Source organism: Hylaeus volcanicus, chromosome 8 (assembly GCF_026283585.1).
Source record: "Hylaeus volcanicus isolate JK05 chromosome 8, UHH_iyHylVolc1.0_haploid, whole genome shotgun sequence".
In the NCBI taxonomy this organism is placed as follows: domain Eukaryota; kingdom Metazoa; phylum Arthropoda; class Insecta; order Hymenoptera; family Colletidae; genus Hylaeus; species Hylaeus volcanicus.
Genome location: NC_071983.1, coordinates 13,238,614 through 13,252,541, shown reverse-complemented (window position 1 = coordinate 13,252,541; position 13,928 = coordinate 13,238,614). Strand labels below are relative to the sequence as shown.

General features: G+C 32.8%; 1 protein-coding gene across 1 annotated transcript; it reads right to left on the bottom strand.

Moving 5' to 3' along the window:
• Nucleotides 1-40: 40 nt before the first annotated feature.
• Nucleotides 41-12,986, bottom strand: LOC128880855 (G-protein coupled receptor Mth2-like). Its single transcript, XM_054131355.1, has 7 exons — nucleotides 12,795-12,986; nucleotides 10,261-11,054; nucleotides 6,441-6,685; nucleotides 5,454-5,614; nucleotides 4,391-4,621; nucleotides 3,579-3,842; nucleotides 41-2,241 (listed from the first exon to the last, which is right to left on the bottom strand). Exons 2-7 carry the CDS (start codon nucleotides 10,411-10,413, stop codon nucleotides 1,769-1,771), a joined length of 1,527 nt encoding a protein of 508 aa, XP_053987330.1. The 5' UTR covers nucleotides 10,414-11,054; nucleotides 12,795-12,986; the 3' UTR covers nucleotides 41-1,768.
• Nucleotides 12,987-13,928: the final 942 nt, after the last annotated feature.

The following is a 13,928-nucleotide window of genomic DNA, read 5'->3' as shown; positions in this document are numbered from 1 at the left end:
AATAAAACGTACACTCTTCTTGTGATACTACAGGACGCCATATCTTGTCTGTAATTGTGAGTAATAATTTATAAATAATATAAATAAATAATACAAAATTACTATAACATATGGCCGCTATACAATATTAGCGTACAAACAATATGGCTTTAAAACTAATATAAAGTTATTCGAACATTTTATTGAGTAAAATACGAAAATGTTTATATACAAGATAACATTCTGGTTTTTAGCCAAAATATTGTAGTATGCTATGTTATGTATTTTATTGGATGTACGACTTTCGGTAAGTTATTATATACATATACATGACTTGTACATGCGACTTTATGTAAATTATGAATGAAAAATGAAGGAAGTAATACTACGTGATTTTTGAACTAATGATATCTCATGTACTCGAGAAGATAATTTTGTACATAGAAGTCGTGAAAAATGCTTTAATATTACTTGCAGGATTCGTAGAACGTAAATGTTCGATGTAAGGTCACAACACATCCTATCCTGTTTCTCACTATTATGCAATAGGTATACAGACATCACGACTTGCACATCCAATTGTAAAACGAGTTGCAGACATTTTTATGTAACAAGCATTTCCAAGAATTATGTTCTTTTTGTCCGAAAACACTAATGACTTTGTAAAACAGCATAGATTAATTTTAAACGCAGTTTCGAGTCTGGTAGACCAGTACCCTAAGTTGATTTACATAATCGAATTTGGGCTTTTATTGAAAAATAATGTTTTCAATATTTGTTTCAGTCTATGAGATCTAAATTGTGCCTCACTGCGAGTATAATTACAATACACGTTTGGCATGGCGTGTGACATTATCACAGCCAAAATAAATAAAATGTCAGCGATTGCAAACCTCTTGTATCGTTCGCGTGAAATCTACACATCGAACACGATGTAAGATTTTAAATATATTCGTATACATTAGAAATTTAGGTTTCGTTCGCTCGAATAGTATGCTAAGAAAATTGTTCGAATTATTTGCATTGAACAGTAACAATTTTCTTTAATAAATTATTTCAAATAATCCCCGATCGGAAATTAGAATTCCTATGATACGATTTCGCTTTTTTTTTTTTTAAATAATAACAGTCAACATTGCGCATTTTGTACAATGAAATATAAATATTTATGAAATGTTAACTACCGTTCTACGATGACCGAAGACTTTCAAAATATTACAGGTATATATTTCTATTTCTATTCAAACACTAACAATTTTTTTTCATTAAAAAAATTTTTCATTAAAAAAATTGAATAAATAAAAATGTTATATTCCTAACAAATTACATTCGCTAATATTCTTTGAATTATAGAATGTGAAAAAAATCCAGATAAAAACTACGTCATTGCGAAATATGCAAGCAGAATATCACAGTATTATTCTTCATTGATCAATTACTGAGAATAACTTTTCAAAATTAAGTTGTTATATATATGTATATTGCAGCAGTTTATATATATATAAAACTTATATACTTGAAGGCCTTGTAATATTGTCAGAATATTTTTAAAATATTTTCAGAATAATGTTGCGCAAACATACTGCTGCAATATTGTGAATATACCTGCAATATTGCAGAGCAATAATTTTGTACCATCTTTGCGGGTTAAAGCAGATTCATCGAAATTGTCGAGTTTTCATAACTCGTCACGATGCTTTAATGGCGAAGTCACACTGGAATTGTATGTCTCTTCGTAGGAACTTTGAAGCAACTTGAGGTAATAGCAACGACTCTTCATCGCGCGCACTTAAACCGTTGAAATCGATCTCAATTCTTTTGGAAACAAATACGTCACCATGTCTTCCGTTTTTGGTTTCGCAGCATCGATGCCGCGTATCTGTTGTATCCTGTACCAAGCGTAGTGCCTCTGAGGTGTTCGTAGCACAAACAAGCCGAAGATAAGGACGCCTTGAAAAGCGTTCACGATGTCGAAACTCGTCCAGGCAAACGAATGTCTGATCACAAGCCAGTATATCAGCTCCGACATCCAATTGAAGGTCATCAAGAAGCAGATGAACGCGCTAATGCACGCCATTATCGACAGGCGTCTCAAATATTTCATATCTTGATGATCGGACTCATCATTTCTCGACAGGATACTTGCATCAACCTTCTGTTGGTGTTTCTTCAGTTTGATGAACATTTTAACGAAGAGAATTATATTCCCGAAAAGAAGCAGTCCGGTCAACAGGTAGAAGACTGTCAATACTTCGTCGTCGGCTGTAAGATGATCGAAAGAATTAACGATGATGATTATTGGTCAACGTGAAGGGTTAAAGGGAGAGCGGGGGGGTATGCAATTGTAGCAAAAATCGAAGAATCTTTTCTCAAGATTTAAATACATATTTTAATCCCAAACAAAGCGTAATACAGTACAAGTATTGAATTTAATATATAATTTTCTGTTTGTTAAGAAGAAGTATTTAAAATTGGCCAAAGCCATATTTGAATGTCTCTTTAAGCTTTAATTATTCGTAGAGCAATAATTTTATAATTGTTTCTATGAATCGCAAACAAATGGCATCTTCCGCGTACTATGTTCTTCGTCAACTAATGTTTACTTTTACTAACGACGGCACCTAGCAGTTTGAATCGTATAAAGAAAACACAAGAGCAGAGCACACATTAGTTGGCGAAGAATAGCGTACGCAAATGCCAATCATGTTTGCGACTTGGAAAGACAAGTATAAAATTATTCGATGGATTAAAACTTGCTGTGAATAAATAAACAAAATGTAAAATTAAACTGTAAAATTAAAATTAAATAAATTTCTTCAACCTTCCTCGTTTACTCAATAAAACTAAATAATTATTGTCGCTCTGTCGTTCAAAACATAAAATAATATTATCAAATAAATACGAGTATTGAATTGCCAATAAGTTCGTTGGAAATAAATGAATAATACATGATCATTTGAAATTGCATAGATTTGTACCTAATAAGAGAGCAATGCTAATGAGTTTTAACACGAGTGAAACATGATGTCACTAAATGTGTTTTAGGAAGCCATCTTCCTGTATTCAAGTAACGTTCTCCGAAATGTTGCGCTAATAATTTCTCGTTTAAGATTGTTAGTCATATCGATTGATAGCCATCATATTGTTTGTGTTGACGTAACAAGCCATAAACCATATCATAGTTCTGTATTATATGTTAATCTGAATAAATTAGAGATGTATTTAATAGTAGAAGCAGAACATTCTTCATAAAGTTGCAAACAATTTTCTGTCATTTTCTGCCACTATCAAATAAATCACGAATTTATTTTAACATACGTAGTCTTAGTCTCATAAGTATTCGTACTCTGTATGTCTATTGAAAAAAGTCTAAATTAAATGGTAAGATTGATGTTTTCAAATAAATGTTTCGTTATAAATATATGCAGATGTAAACTTTATACGTATATGTATAATGACAAATTTATTTGAAAATATCAATCTTATTGTTTAATTTAAACAAATTTCTTCAATAGACGAAGGGGGCAGGAATAATTATGGGACTTCCTGTATAATTTTATCGGTGAAAGATTAAGAAAAGAAAATTCAATTTTACTTACATTTTAACCAGCAACTGTTTTTGACGATGTTAGGTCTCGTATACGTGTCAGGTATTGCCGGGGTAAGGTCCGCAATTATCAAAACGAAGGTAAATATCACCGAGGGACACCAACACCATAAAGAGTAATAAAGGAATATGGTTCTGGGCTGCATTCTCTTGTAGGTTTCACGATCCACGTGACTACGCACCAGTGACCACATTTCGATGCACATCGCATTTAGCCAGAAGAAACAGGCAACGAAGGAGAACTGGATGACGAACCCTGAAAAAGCAAATTGCTTTTTAATCGGTCCCACATGACCACTGGCCTATCTTCGAAAGGAATCACTCGTATCGTGCCACTTTATAATATACCATAAAGTGTGCTAAACACAGTAAGAAGAAAAGGTTCTCGGTTCTGCGAAATTGTTGTCACAACATTAAAGTTAGAAAATGTCGCTTCATAGAAGATACAAAACGTAATATATGCAATCGTTTACTTCTTCTAGCCTTCTTCATCTCTTAATAACAATGTTAAGTTATATTCTTTTACAATATTATTTACCCAGTATTTTTCACATACATGTAAGATTGTTTCTATTGTAGCCAAGAAGAATGAAGCGTTTACACATCGTACAAAAAATATTTTTTTATTCTACACGAAGCACTCTCTAACTTTTCTTGAAGTCAATTTTAATAATTTCTTGAAAATATTACAAGAGTACGTTACGCGAAAACATATGAGATTCGTTCACAATTTTTTTTTTTTTTTTTTTTTTAATGAAAAATCGCTAGTAATGTAAGAGATGCATTTCATGAATGCGATCTTACCTAAACTGGTACACGCCATCTGCGACATATGCGAACCCCTTAGTTGTGTTATCGCTAATGTAGTAAACGCTACTGCTAGGCATCCGCAGTAACGGCACAGTAGTCTTCCGTAGATGTTTCTTAACTTTGGAGTGATGGAGTAGACCACGACAGTGAGGACTAAGAATGGCACGGATATTAAAAGACCCACGGAGTAAATACTGTATTGCGGAGATGCGATGGTTGTAAGGTCTGAAACAGTTAGTATCAATGTTAATGCAAAAATCGACGATGCAGGACAAATTAATTTCATTGCACTTTCGATTTTTGAGACAATTATCTATGAGTTAAATCGGTGGTCTTTGAATTGCTAGCTCTGTTTAAAACGTTGAACATAAAAAGTACAAATGATCTTATCCTTGCTTTTACACGAAAAATGTGCTTATCTCAAGCATTACGTTTTAAGTGTTTCTTTAAATTGCCAATCCTCTTATTACGATCGCATGCTATGGTTGAATTCGTAGTAACTATATTTCATAGAAGAGGGTCGTTGACAATTTCATCTTGTAAAAAAGTAGCAAGTGGAAAAGATTAACCAACTCTGACCTAACGAAGTTATTACTAGACATTGCGGATGTTTGTGCCTTTATGGCGAATGAAAACATCTGTAAATCTATAAAAATGCGTGCAAATGTAAAAATATATAAAATACCGACAATTATATAGATTTTATGCCGTTTGGAAGATGAGACAAACTTTCATTTAAAATACAATTCTTTTTCAATGTTTCTGAAAATATGAATTTCGCATCAACATCCGCAGTTTAGTTATCACGTTGAATACCACGCAAGTTTACCATGGCTAGGAACGTCCTTGACATCCATCCAAACTATACTATGAAAACTAGAGAGATTCGATAGTTAATTGACTCATTGTTATTTAATAACATTTCTAGCATTGGTAACTAGATTTAGAAGTTACCAAGTGAAAAACTTTAGTAGTAAACATTTCAAGAATAAGTTCATAGTGGTGGCGAATGACCAACATAGCAGTCAATGTCACAATGGCAGATTTTTATGCTTACCTTCGTAGCATACGAAAGTCATGAGTCCAAATGATTCAACAATTTCCATGCAGTAATTAACTCCGGGCATCAACATTAACGGCTCTTCATCCGGTATAAACACAGATCCATTTATTAATAAATGATGGATATCGTTTTGATTCCACGGATTTAGGATGTACCTGGGATAACCATTTAATCATAATCAATATAAAATTGTTTCTTTTTCTTTTTATATAGAATATTTCACGTGAAGATGCTACGTAATAAGGTAGCTCGATCAATTTTTGATACGTTCTCTTGAATTGTTACTATAATTATTAATGATGTAGAATTGGGCTTCGAGTCGAAAAGATTGAAAATGCTATCCTAACCGCGCCTTGCGCTTAAAGATATTAAGAACCATTACCCTAACCACGCGCACGTATACACTGACAGTCTATTCTTAAAACCAAACTACATAATAGTGATAGTCCACTACAGCAAACAGTACAGCTTTAAACAAACAATCGAAATAGCATCACAAGGCGCAACCAAAAATATGTTATTTATTGTGATATCAGAAGTACGATCCAATCCATCCAAAATAAGTGAATCGAGGAAGACTTTATCTTGGAATGCCAAGGATTGTAGCGATTGGAGTGATTAATAAGTCTACAATCATGCTGTTAAAAAAGGGAGAGTTCAGTGACGATTCATCTCCAAATTTAATTTAAAAATATTAAATAATTTAGCATAATTTTCAATTGCTCTGAAGGATCAATCCAATAAGTCAGGAATGGAATGATATTTTATTACTGTACAGTCTCTATTTTTGAAATTCTCCTATGCTTTTATAGAACATTCCAAATGTTTAAACATGGGAATAGAACAAAAAAAATGATAACTACTTGGATCGACCTCGAGAAGGAGATCATCGACTCGAATATCAAGAGGGTAATTTGTATTAAATTGGCGAGATAAGGATATTTTATCGAAACAAGAGAAATTAAATTTTGAAATTGTCACCTTTTATGTTTACAAGGTTCCCCAAAGATTACAACGAACTCGCTATGCTTCTGAGCAGGAATCCAATAGCCAGTTCTGTTGAAATCACTGAAGGAAGGTGAAAAGCTTTGGTTGAGCTGTAATCGAGGAACGGAGCAGTACCCTTCTTTATCTTCTCCATTTTTAATAAAAACTTCGCCCGGCGGGCAACACTTTCCAACCCTTGATAAATTCTTGTATTCATCTGGTATCATCGTCATGTTCTCCTGCAAAATTATGGTACACAATGCTTTCATACAAATCTTAGTCGTATAATATTCAGTATAACACAATAGACATAGATAACAAGAAATTTGAAACGATCGAGTTCCAAAGGGCAATATTTGGCAGTCTCGAAACTATTTGACACGTTTCGAGTTTTGATATTAAGTCATTTTCACAATTTATAATAGTAAATTATATCGTGTGAAAGCGAAAAGAGCTGGATTAATCGATTACTAATATTCATTATCTACATTATCATTATTTACATTAACCAATTTTAAACCTAATCACAATGTAATTAGTTGCTCAACTCTATGGGAAACTGTTTCATGGTAATTGAATTAATCGAATCAGAAATGAAATCAAAAAATTTAAAATTCAGCTCTAACGGAAGTAATTTTAAGAGTAGCCTTATCCGAAGATCTATACGTGATTGCGCGGAGTTTATCTGTTATTCGAATTAATATGTACATCTATTCCTTCTATATTCTATATCTATTCCTTCTATATTCCTATAGGAATTTATAAAAATTCTTGGTCAAAATCTGTAACCAGAAAATGTAAACACAGAAGAAGTACAAAGTGTACATTCGAATGTTCAAATATTCATGAGTTCAGTTTCCTTGAAATATTCTGCTGGGTTATCTTGGCATCTCGCTCATTTGCTGGAACAATTATACACCTTGAAAATTGCAATTTGTGAGTTATTGTTACAGGATGCATGGAAGAGCAACGAATGAGAATTCGTGACATCGATATCATAACAAACTCGCTAGTATTATAATAAACTTAACTCAGCAAGAGAGATCGTAATGTATCAAATAAGACATAAATTTCCAGTTTTTAGTACAAGCTTAGTACTCCTACGACATCTTAATACTTAATATGAAATTATTTTCGAATACTATAAAAGTAAAGTATTTTCCGTTAATATTTCCATTGTCTTCTAAAAGGTAATGTTATAGGTAGGAGTATTATCTGCACCAATTTGGACATTGTAAACAAAATAAACATAGTTTTGCTCATTATAATACTTCGTAATACATTTTGGTCTGCTAGACTTTAATCATTTTTCTTTTTTTTTGACGTCAGAGTGACGTCAACTTGAAGTCAAATGAGACGTAGTCTTTGATGCCAATTAGTACTTTCATATTGACCAATTTTTCGACGTCATTCGAATGTCAAAATGACGTCGTTGGATCGCTGGTGACAGGTGTGAAATATAGATCATGGCTCCACCATAATTTCATTGATTACATATTGTCTAGGTGCTCCCGAGCATGTTCAACTTAACAATAGAGTTGCATAAAAATAAAAACAAATAAGTACGTCTGTTTAGTTCTGAACATATTGCATTTCTGTTTCGAAACATTCTTAAAATGTAACATTGATGTCACCATTTTCAATTGGTTATCAAATTTCAGTGCAACATTTTCTAACACTTCAGACTCTAAAATCATACAGATAATGCATCGATAGCAGTGATGGCTATAAGAAGGAGCTTACTAGGGTTTCAGCTTCACCATCCATTGATAAAAGAACTGATAGCTGAGTTTCATTCACATCAAGTGGCTTCTTTATTCCTTGACACGCTCTTCTAGTCTAGTCTAATCTAGAAGTTCTAGATTCCTCAATCCACGTACCAGGTATAACAGAAATGAATAAAAAAGCGTGATTCCAAAATAAAATCAAGTTCACTTTTTAAGTTCAATGACGGATTTTACGTCAACTTGATGTGAAATTATAATTATAATTATGGAATAACCTGACTTTCGATAGTTTGTATTATTGTTACATCAGATGTCAGATATTATGACAAGTAACCATATGGCTGCCAAAATATTCTAATAAAAGTATGAATGTTAAAACCAAACATATGGCGACTAAAGGGACTGGAAATTAAGTGATATTTGCTTTAACTATCATATTGAGCCAAATATATCAGGTTTTAACTTGGCCTATTTGGCCAAGTATGAGAATTATGAAAAACTGATATGTATCCTTTTTTCATCCCTCCATATTTTGCTTCTCACTCGATGGTGTATAATCAACTAGTTCGTTGTAAGTTAGGTGATTATAAGCCACGTGCCCAAAAGGGACGCGAGGCTCTTTCGGTCACCTCCTCTCCGGCTCGCATAACCGAAAATACTAACGATAGGTGGTTACAACCTTTCTTATGATATGTAACGTGTATTACGAATCAATTTAATGCAATTGTACTAGAGAAAATGAAAATTGTAAATTTGTTAATCCTTTCATCGTAAATTTTGTTAATACCTAATAGATATTTTACCAAAGAGAAGAGTAATTTACTTGAAAATTTAATCTGATTTAATTTACCTCAACTAGAGAAAGTTACGCGAAAGATAATTAATCGAAAGTTTTCCAACTCCAAGAACCATTAGCTTACGAAATCGCATAGCATCAGAACTGAAGTCGATACTTAACGAGTAGACACATTAATATCAAGCTTAGTATTTGCATCGAGCAGTGCTAATTAAATCATACATAGTAATGAAAGTCGAGGTTTTTCCTCTTTGCCTCGTTTGACGATAGTTGCATAATCGTTAACAGTCTCTGACTGGGTGAGTCGATAATCGACGGAGTTCATTTTTAGAACCAGACGTAAATCGGAAATTCGAATGGTATCAAAGATAGAGGTAAATGGATAGCGAGATCTCTAAAAATAATCTTGGAAACATACACGAGCCTATATTTATCGCACTTTGTAACAACGAATACGCAATTGTGTGTTTTTCCCTTAGATTGAAATTTCAAAACCGATGAATATGTTAATTAGGTTTCTTCTCAGAGATGTAATGAAATACGTTATAACGCACACACTGTGAGAAAATGTGCAATAGAATTTAGAAAATCATCGTGATAAGAGTGAAATGGACATTCGGAATTTCTGGACGTAATTTTAGAAATTGTTATTTATCATTATGGTTGGACTTCTGTCAGAGCTGAGATTGCTTGTTGAGTTTCATCTGCATTCAAATGTTTCATCTGCTGAATGATTTCATTTAAATATAATTCAATTACTCGAATATTTGAATATTTTGTAGACTAATCAACTGCACGTATGAACACCCTTAATTTAATTTTAATTAATAATTCTTTTTTAAATCTTGCTATTATTTAATCGTGTATTAGTGACATTCTAGTTATAATGTTGCATAGAAAACATTTGTGTTGTCAAGAAGAAAAACTAATTTGTTTTCATTGTTTTATTTAAAATTTTTGAGTTTCAGCGAGTGAAAAAGTGACTGGTCTATCTCGAGCACTTTGATGATTTTAATACAAAAGGAAGTGTTTTCTCGTTTTCTTTCCACCACTTATATTCAGGGTGTATAAATTATATTGTAACATTTGTAATAGTACATGTACCATAGATGATTACTTATCATTTCTATATAAATTAACATATTTTTATGAAAACCATGTAAACTATGTAACATATATAAAGACTTGTATCAGATATTTACTTGTCACTTGGCAATAACGTTGCTATGTTTAAATCTATATTTTATTTTTTCGTTTACCGATCTCATTACTACGTTATACTTATACATACCAAAGGGAAGAAGTGTATAGTTGTTTCATTGTTCTCATGGGCGATGCAAATCCCCAGGTTGCAAAGAATATGGAGCAGCAATATGAAAAGTTTCTGCGTGTTTCCAGACATGTTTCCCCGAAATCTTTTTATAGGATCTGCGAAAACTGTCATAAAATTTTTATAACGTTCCTGAAACGTTTGCAAAGCGGATTCCTCAGCTTCCTGTGTCCCTTTATCCGTATTATCTTGTTAACAAACTTCTCAAGAGTTCAACTTGCGTCGTATTAGTGTAGCTTTGTCCGCGAAGATTCTCAAGAATCACGTGTCAATAACCGCAGAGAAATCGAAATGGAAAGTCTGAACCACTCGAATCATCAGCAACATCTTCTATCATCCACAACCTCTTTGTGAATTAAGCGTCTGTTTTTTACGTATTCTTCTTCGATTTTACCAGAGATTATAGTTTTCGCGCCAAGGGTATGATTTTGGGAATTATTCTCGTGAATTTAGGTTTCCTTGATTCTGGTTGTACAGCCAAGGTCGATTCCGTTTCCTGAACTTCACAAAGATTCGTGGCAATCCGATGAAGAAGTTTCTCCTGCGTTGCTTGCCGGAGATTCGACGTATTTATAGAGATATTTCCTTGAAACACCCAAGCTCTATCAGTTTACAACTGCTTCGTTGATTATTTACTCGCTATCGATGCGTGAGATAATAGAAATCTAGTCAAGTCATGGATGTCGGTGACGATAAGACGTTTCAACCTCTTCGAGGAGTAGTTGCATACGGCGCGAATGTCTTTTAAATGAAACCTGCAACATATACGATAAGTTATCTGATTAATCCATTGGCAGTTTATAGCCTTCAAATCAGTGTTCCTATGTTTCCGGATTTTGCATCCGTTAATTTCTCAAAGCTACTATTCATAAATCAATAGATCCATGGACTTATTGAAGTAGTCTTTTCACTTTAGATACCTCAAAAATAGAACTTTCTTTTTTTACAGCTGCATTCTTCATTTTTATTTTCTTGCTTTTTAGGGGGTGCTTAAAATTTCTATCTACGTGCATTTTTTGACTCTAGGTACATGGAACAAGACAATTTAATTAACGTTGTCGGGTGTACAATAATAATGTTTCAATAATGTCTAATCAATCCTTTGTTTCATTTTACACGCTATTTTTTTTCGATTGACAGATCGAGATAATATTTTATTTGTATTCTGAAGTTTCAGAAAATCTTCTATGTAGATTCTAAATAGACATTTCAGGGTTATTTATAATGTAATATGATGCATATTACTTTATAATTCAAAGACTTCCGTTTGTTCAGCTTAAAGAAAAATCTCGACTTTTATAAGCAAATTTTATTTTCAATCTTCTTGGGATACCTTTGAATATTAACAAACAAAATTTTCCTTTGAATTTTTTTTCGCGCAGCTATTCCTCACTTTATCCTACAATGCAATGGTTGCGCGTGAAGTTATAGAGGCGACACTACACGTTGATTGTTTAACTATAAAAATGTAAGGACGTTTTAAATAACGGATAAAGATTGGTGCCAAGTTTGAGGATGATCAAGCTTGTACTTTTCGTCGAAAAAATGTTCACAGATGATCCATTTTTCGAGGGTCTAAAATGTAAAGACTCTTAATTCGACGTTTATAGCTATTACAAGTAGCTACACAAGTAGAAGATCGAATGATTTAAATACGGACAATTAAAACGCATAATTTGACATCAAAAATATCGAGGAATATTCACATCGTCTCAGAACGAAAGTAAGTTGCCGTTGACCTACAAATTACCGCTATTTCGACGAAACCCATAAACTTTTGTACCGGATCTTCGATCGTCCTAAATCGAATATTATTCATGGCATATTTGTTCACAAAATAAAGAATGCATGGAGTCCATTGAAACCGTTTAAAAGCGGTACGACCTTCAGCGTAGATGAATGTAATGGCAATATTCACATGAAAGTTTCATGTAAAGAATGAAATACAAACAATTGCGTTGATTCATAAATGAAGTTGATAACGATAAACAATTCATTCTACTTTGTTTTACACGGTATCATCGATAAAATTATTGGTCGCAGTTATATTTATTGAATCTCTCAGAGCAGTAAAAAATTATATTTGTCAAAACAGATGAAATGTATATGTTAGATCAGAGACACTGCCTCTGATATTGAAACTGTCAGTCACGTAATATTCGATGCAAATTTTGCCCATTCCTGACCTTCAGCCGTGAATAATTTTTCACCTTTCAAACCTATAATACTATAGCATATCTACTATAGATTTTTGGGATAAGTATATATATAAAATATCTGAAATAGAATATACATGTATAGCGTGTAGAACACAAGACATTCCTTTACTCTTACTTCATTCGCTCGCGTTTATTCATATCTTTACTACAGTATATCTACTATATTATTATATTATATATTTAGGTTCCATATGCACCACTGTTAAAAGTAACATCAAACATTCTTGCGATTTCATCATCACCGATATTAAACTGCGGTAAAATCCAATAAATCACCTTCACGAATTCCAGAGATAAGGAATACTTTTCACAGGGATCCGATGCAAGTGAACTCGATGACGAAGACGAACAGGTTGAAACTTTTCACTACGGTTTTTAACTATTACGTTATTCTTAATCGAATGTTCAAGGAATCGTGTAACGACAGAAGCGATTCTGAACAAAATTCACGTGGTTCACCGATCGACGTCCGAGAACACACTGACCATACTCGTTGAAGCACGAGTGCTTTTATCTATCGCTGCACAATTACCTGTACGATGCATACATCCTCAAGAAGATTCAGCAGACAGCTGTCGCAATCATATTTCCCGCGATTGCTCTTGAATGAACCGTTCAAGTTCGATATAATACGTGTAACACATAGGATATATTACATAAAATATTTAATTCTCTGCTTTCGTTTTCTAATAAGTGCATTCAGATGTGGTCAAGACAGCTACTTTGGTGGTATTTTATGACAAAAATTATTTTTATGTTTCAGAAAAGATTTATTTTGTACAACGTTCCACTTCAATATTGTCTTCATTAAAATTAATATTATATATATATCTTTATTATACTACTTTACGTTATACTACATTACATATATACATTATATATATTTTATTATTATTATTGCGGTACTCGAGTTTCGTTTATTCACATTTGCATAAACATTCATAATCGAATTATTACTATACATATGCTTATTACAAATTTTAATTGGAGTTAGGAATTATGTTTATGTTGAACGAGTGGAAATGTATGTGAATAAGTGGAACTGAAACTTAAATTGAACGTAATTATGTTAAACAACTATGTTTTTGTTAAAAAATAGTTTTGTATTCCCGGTATAGTATACTTGATTAATAAAATAAAACTAACAGAAGGAACGCAACGAGTAACCAATTGATAGTAATAAGTGTAGCTGAATGTTACGGTGTAACGTTGAAACAAAAGACGTGTAGAACAAGATAATGCAACTACTCAAAGACGCGTACACCTGGTCAAATATTTAAGAACAACCACGCAACTAATAGTAACTGGTCGCTGATGACTCCAAGTGCGACTTTAAATCCGAATAATAAAAAAATGTGTTTATAATTTCAACTTTTTGTACGTTTTGTTTCATGGAATTAATCAGTGCAT

What these genes read in the sequence shown, in the direction of transcription:
- LOC128880855 (XM_054131355.1), bottom strand. Translation starts at nt 10,413, where the DNA reads ATGACAGTTTTCGCAGATCCTATAAAAAGATTTCGGGGAAACATGTCT. An exon ending in CTATACACTTCTTCCCTTTG is followed by an intron (nt 6,686 to 10,260) that starts GTATGTATAAGT and finishes ATAATTTTGCAG; the next exon opens with GAGAACATGACGATGATACC. An exon ending in GAACCTTGTAAACATAAAAG is followed by an intron (nt 5,615 to 6,440) that starts GTGACAATTTCA and finishes TGGTTATCCCAG; the next exon opens with GTACATCCTAAATCCGTGGA.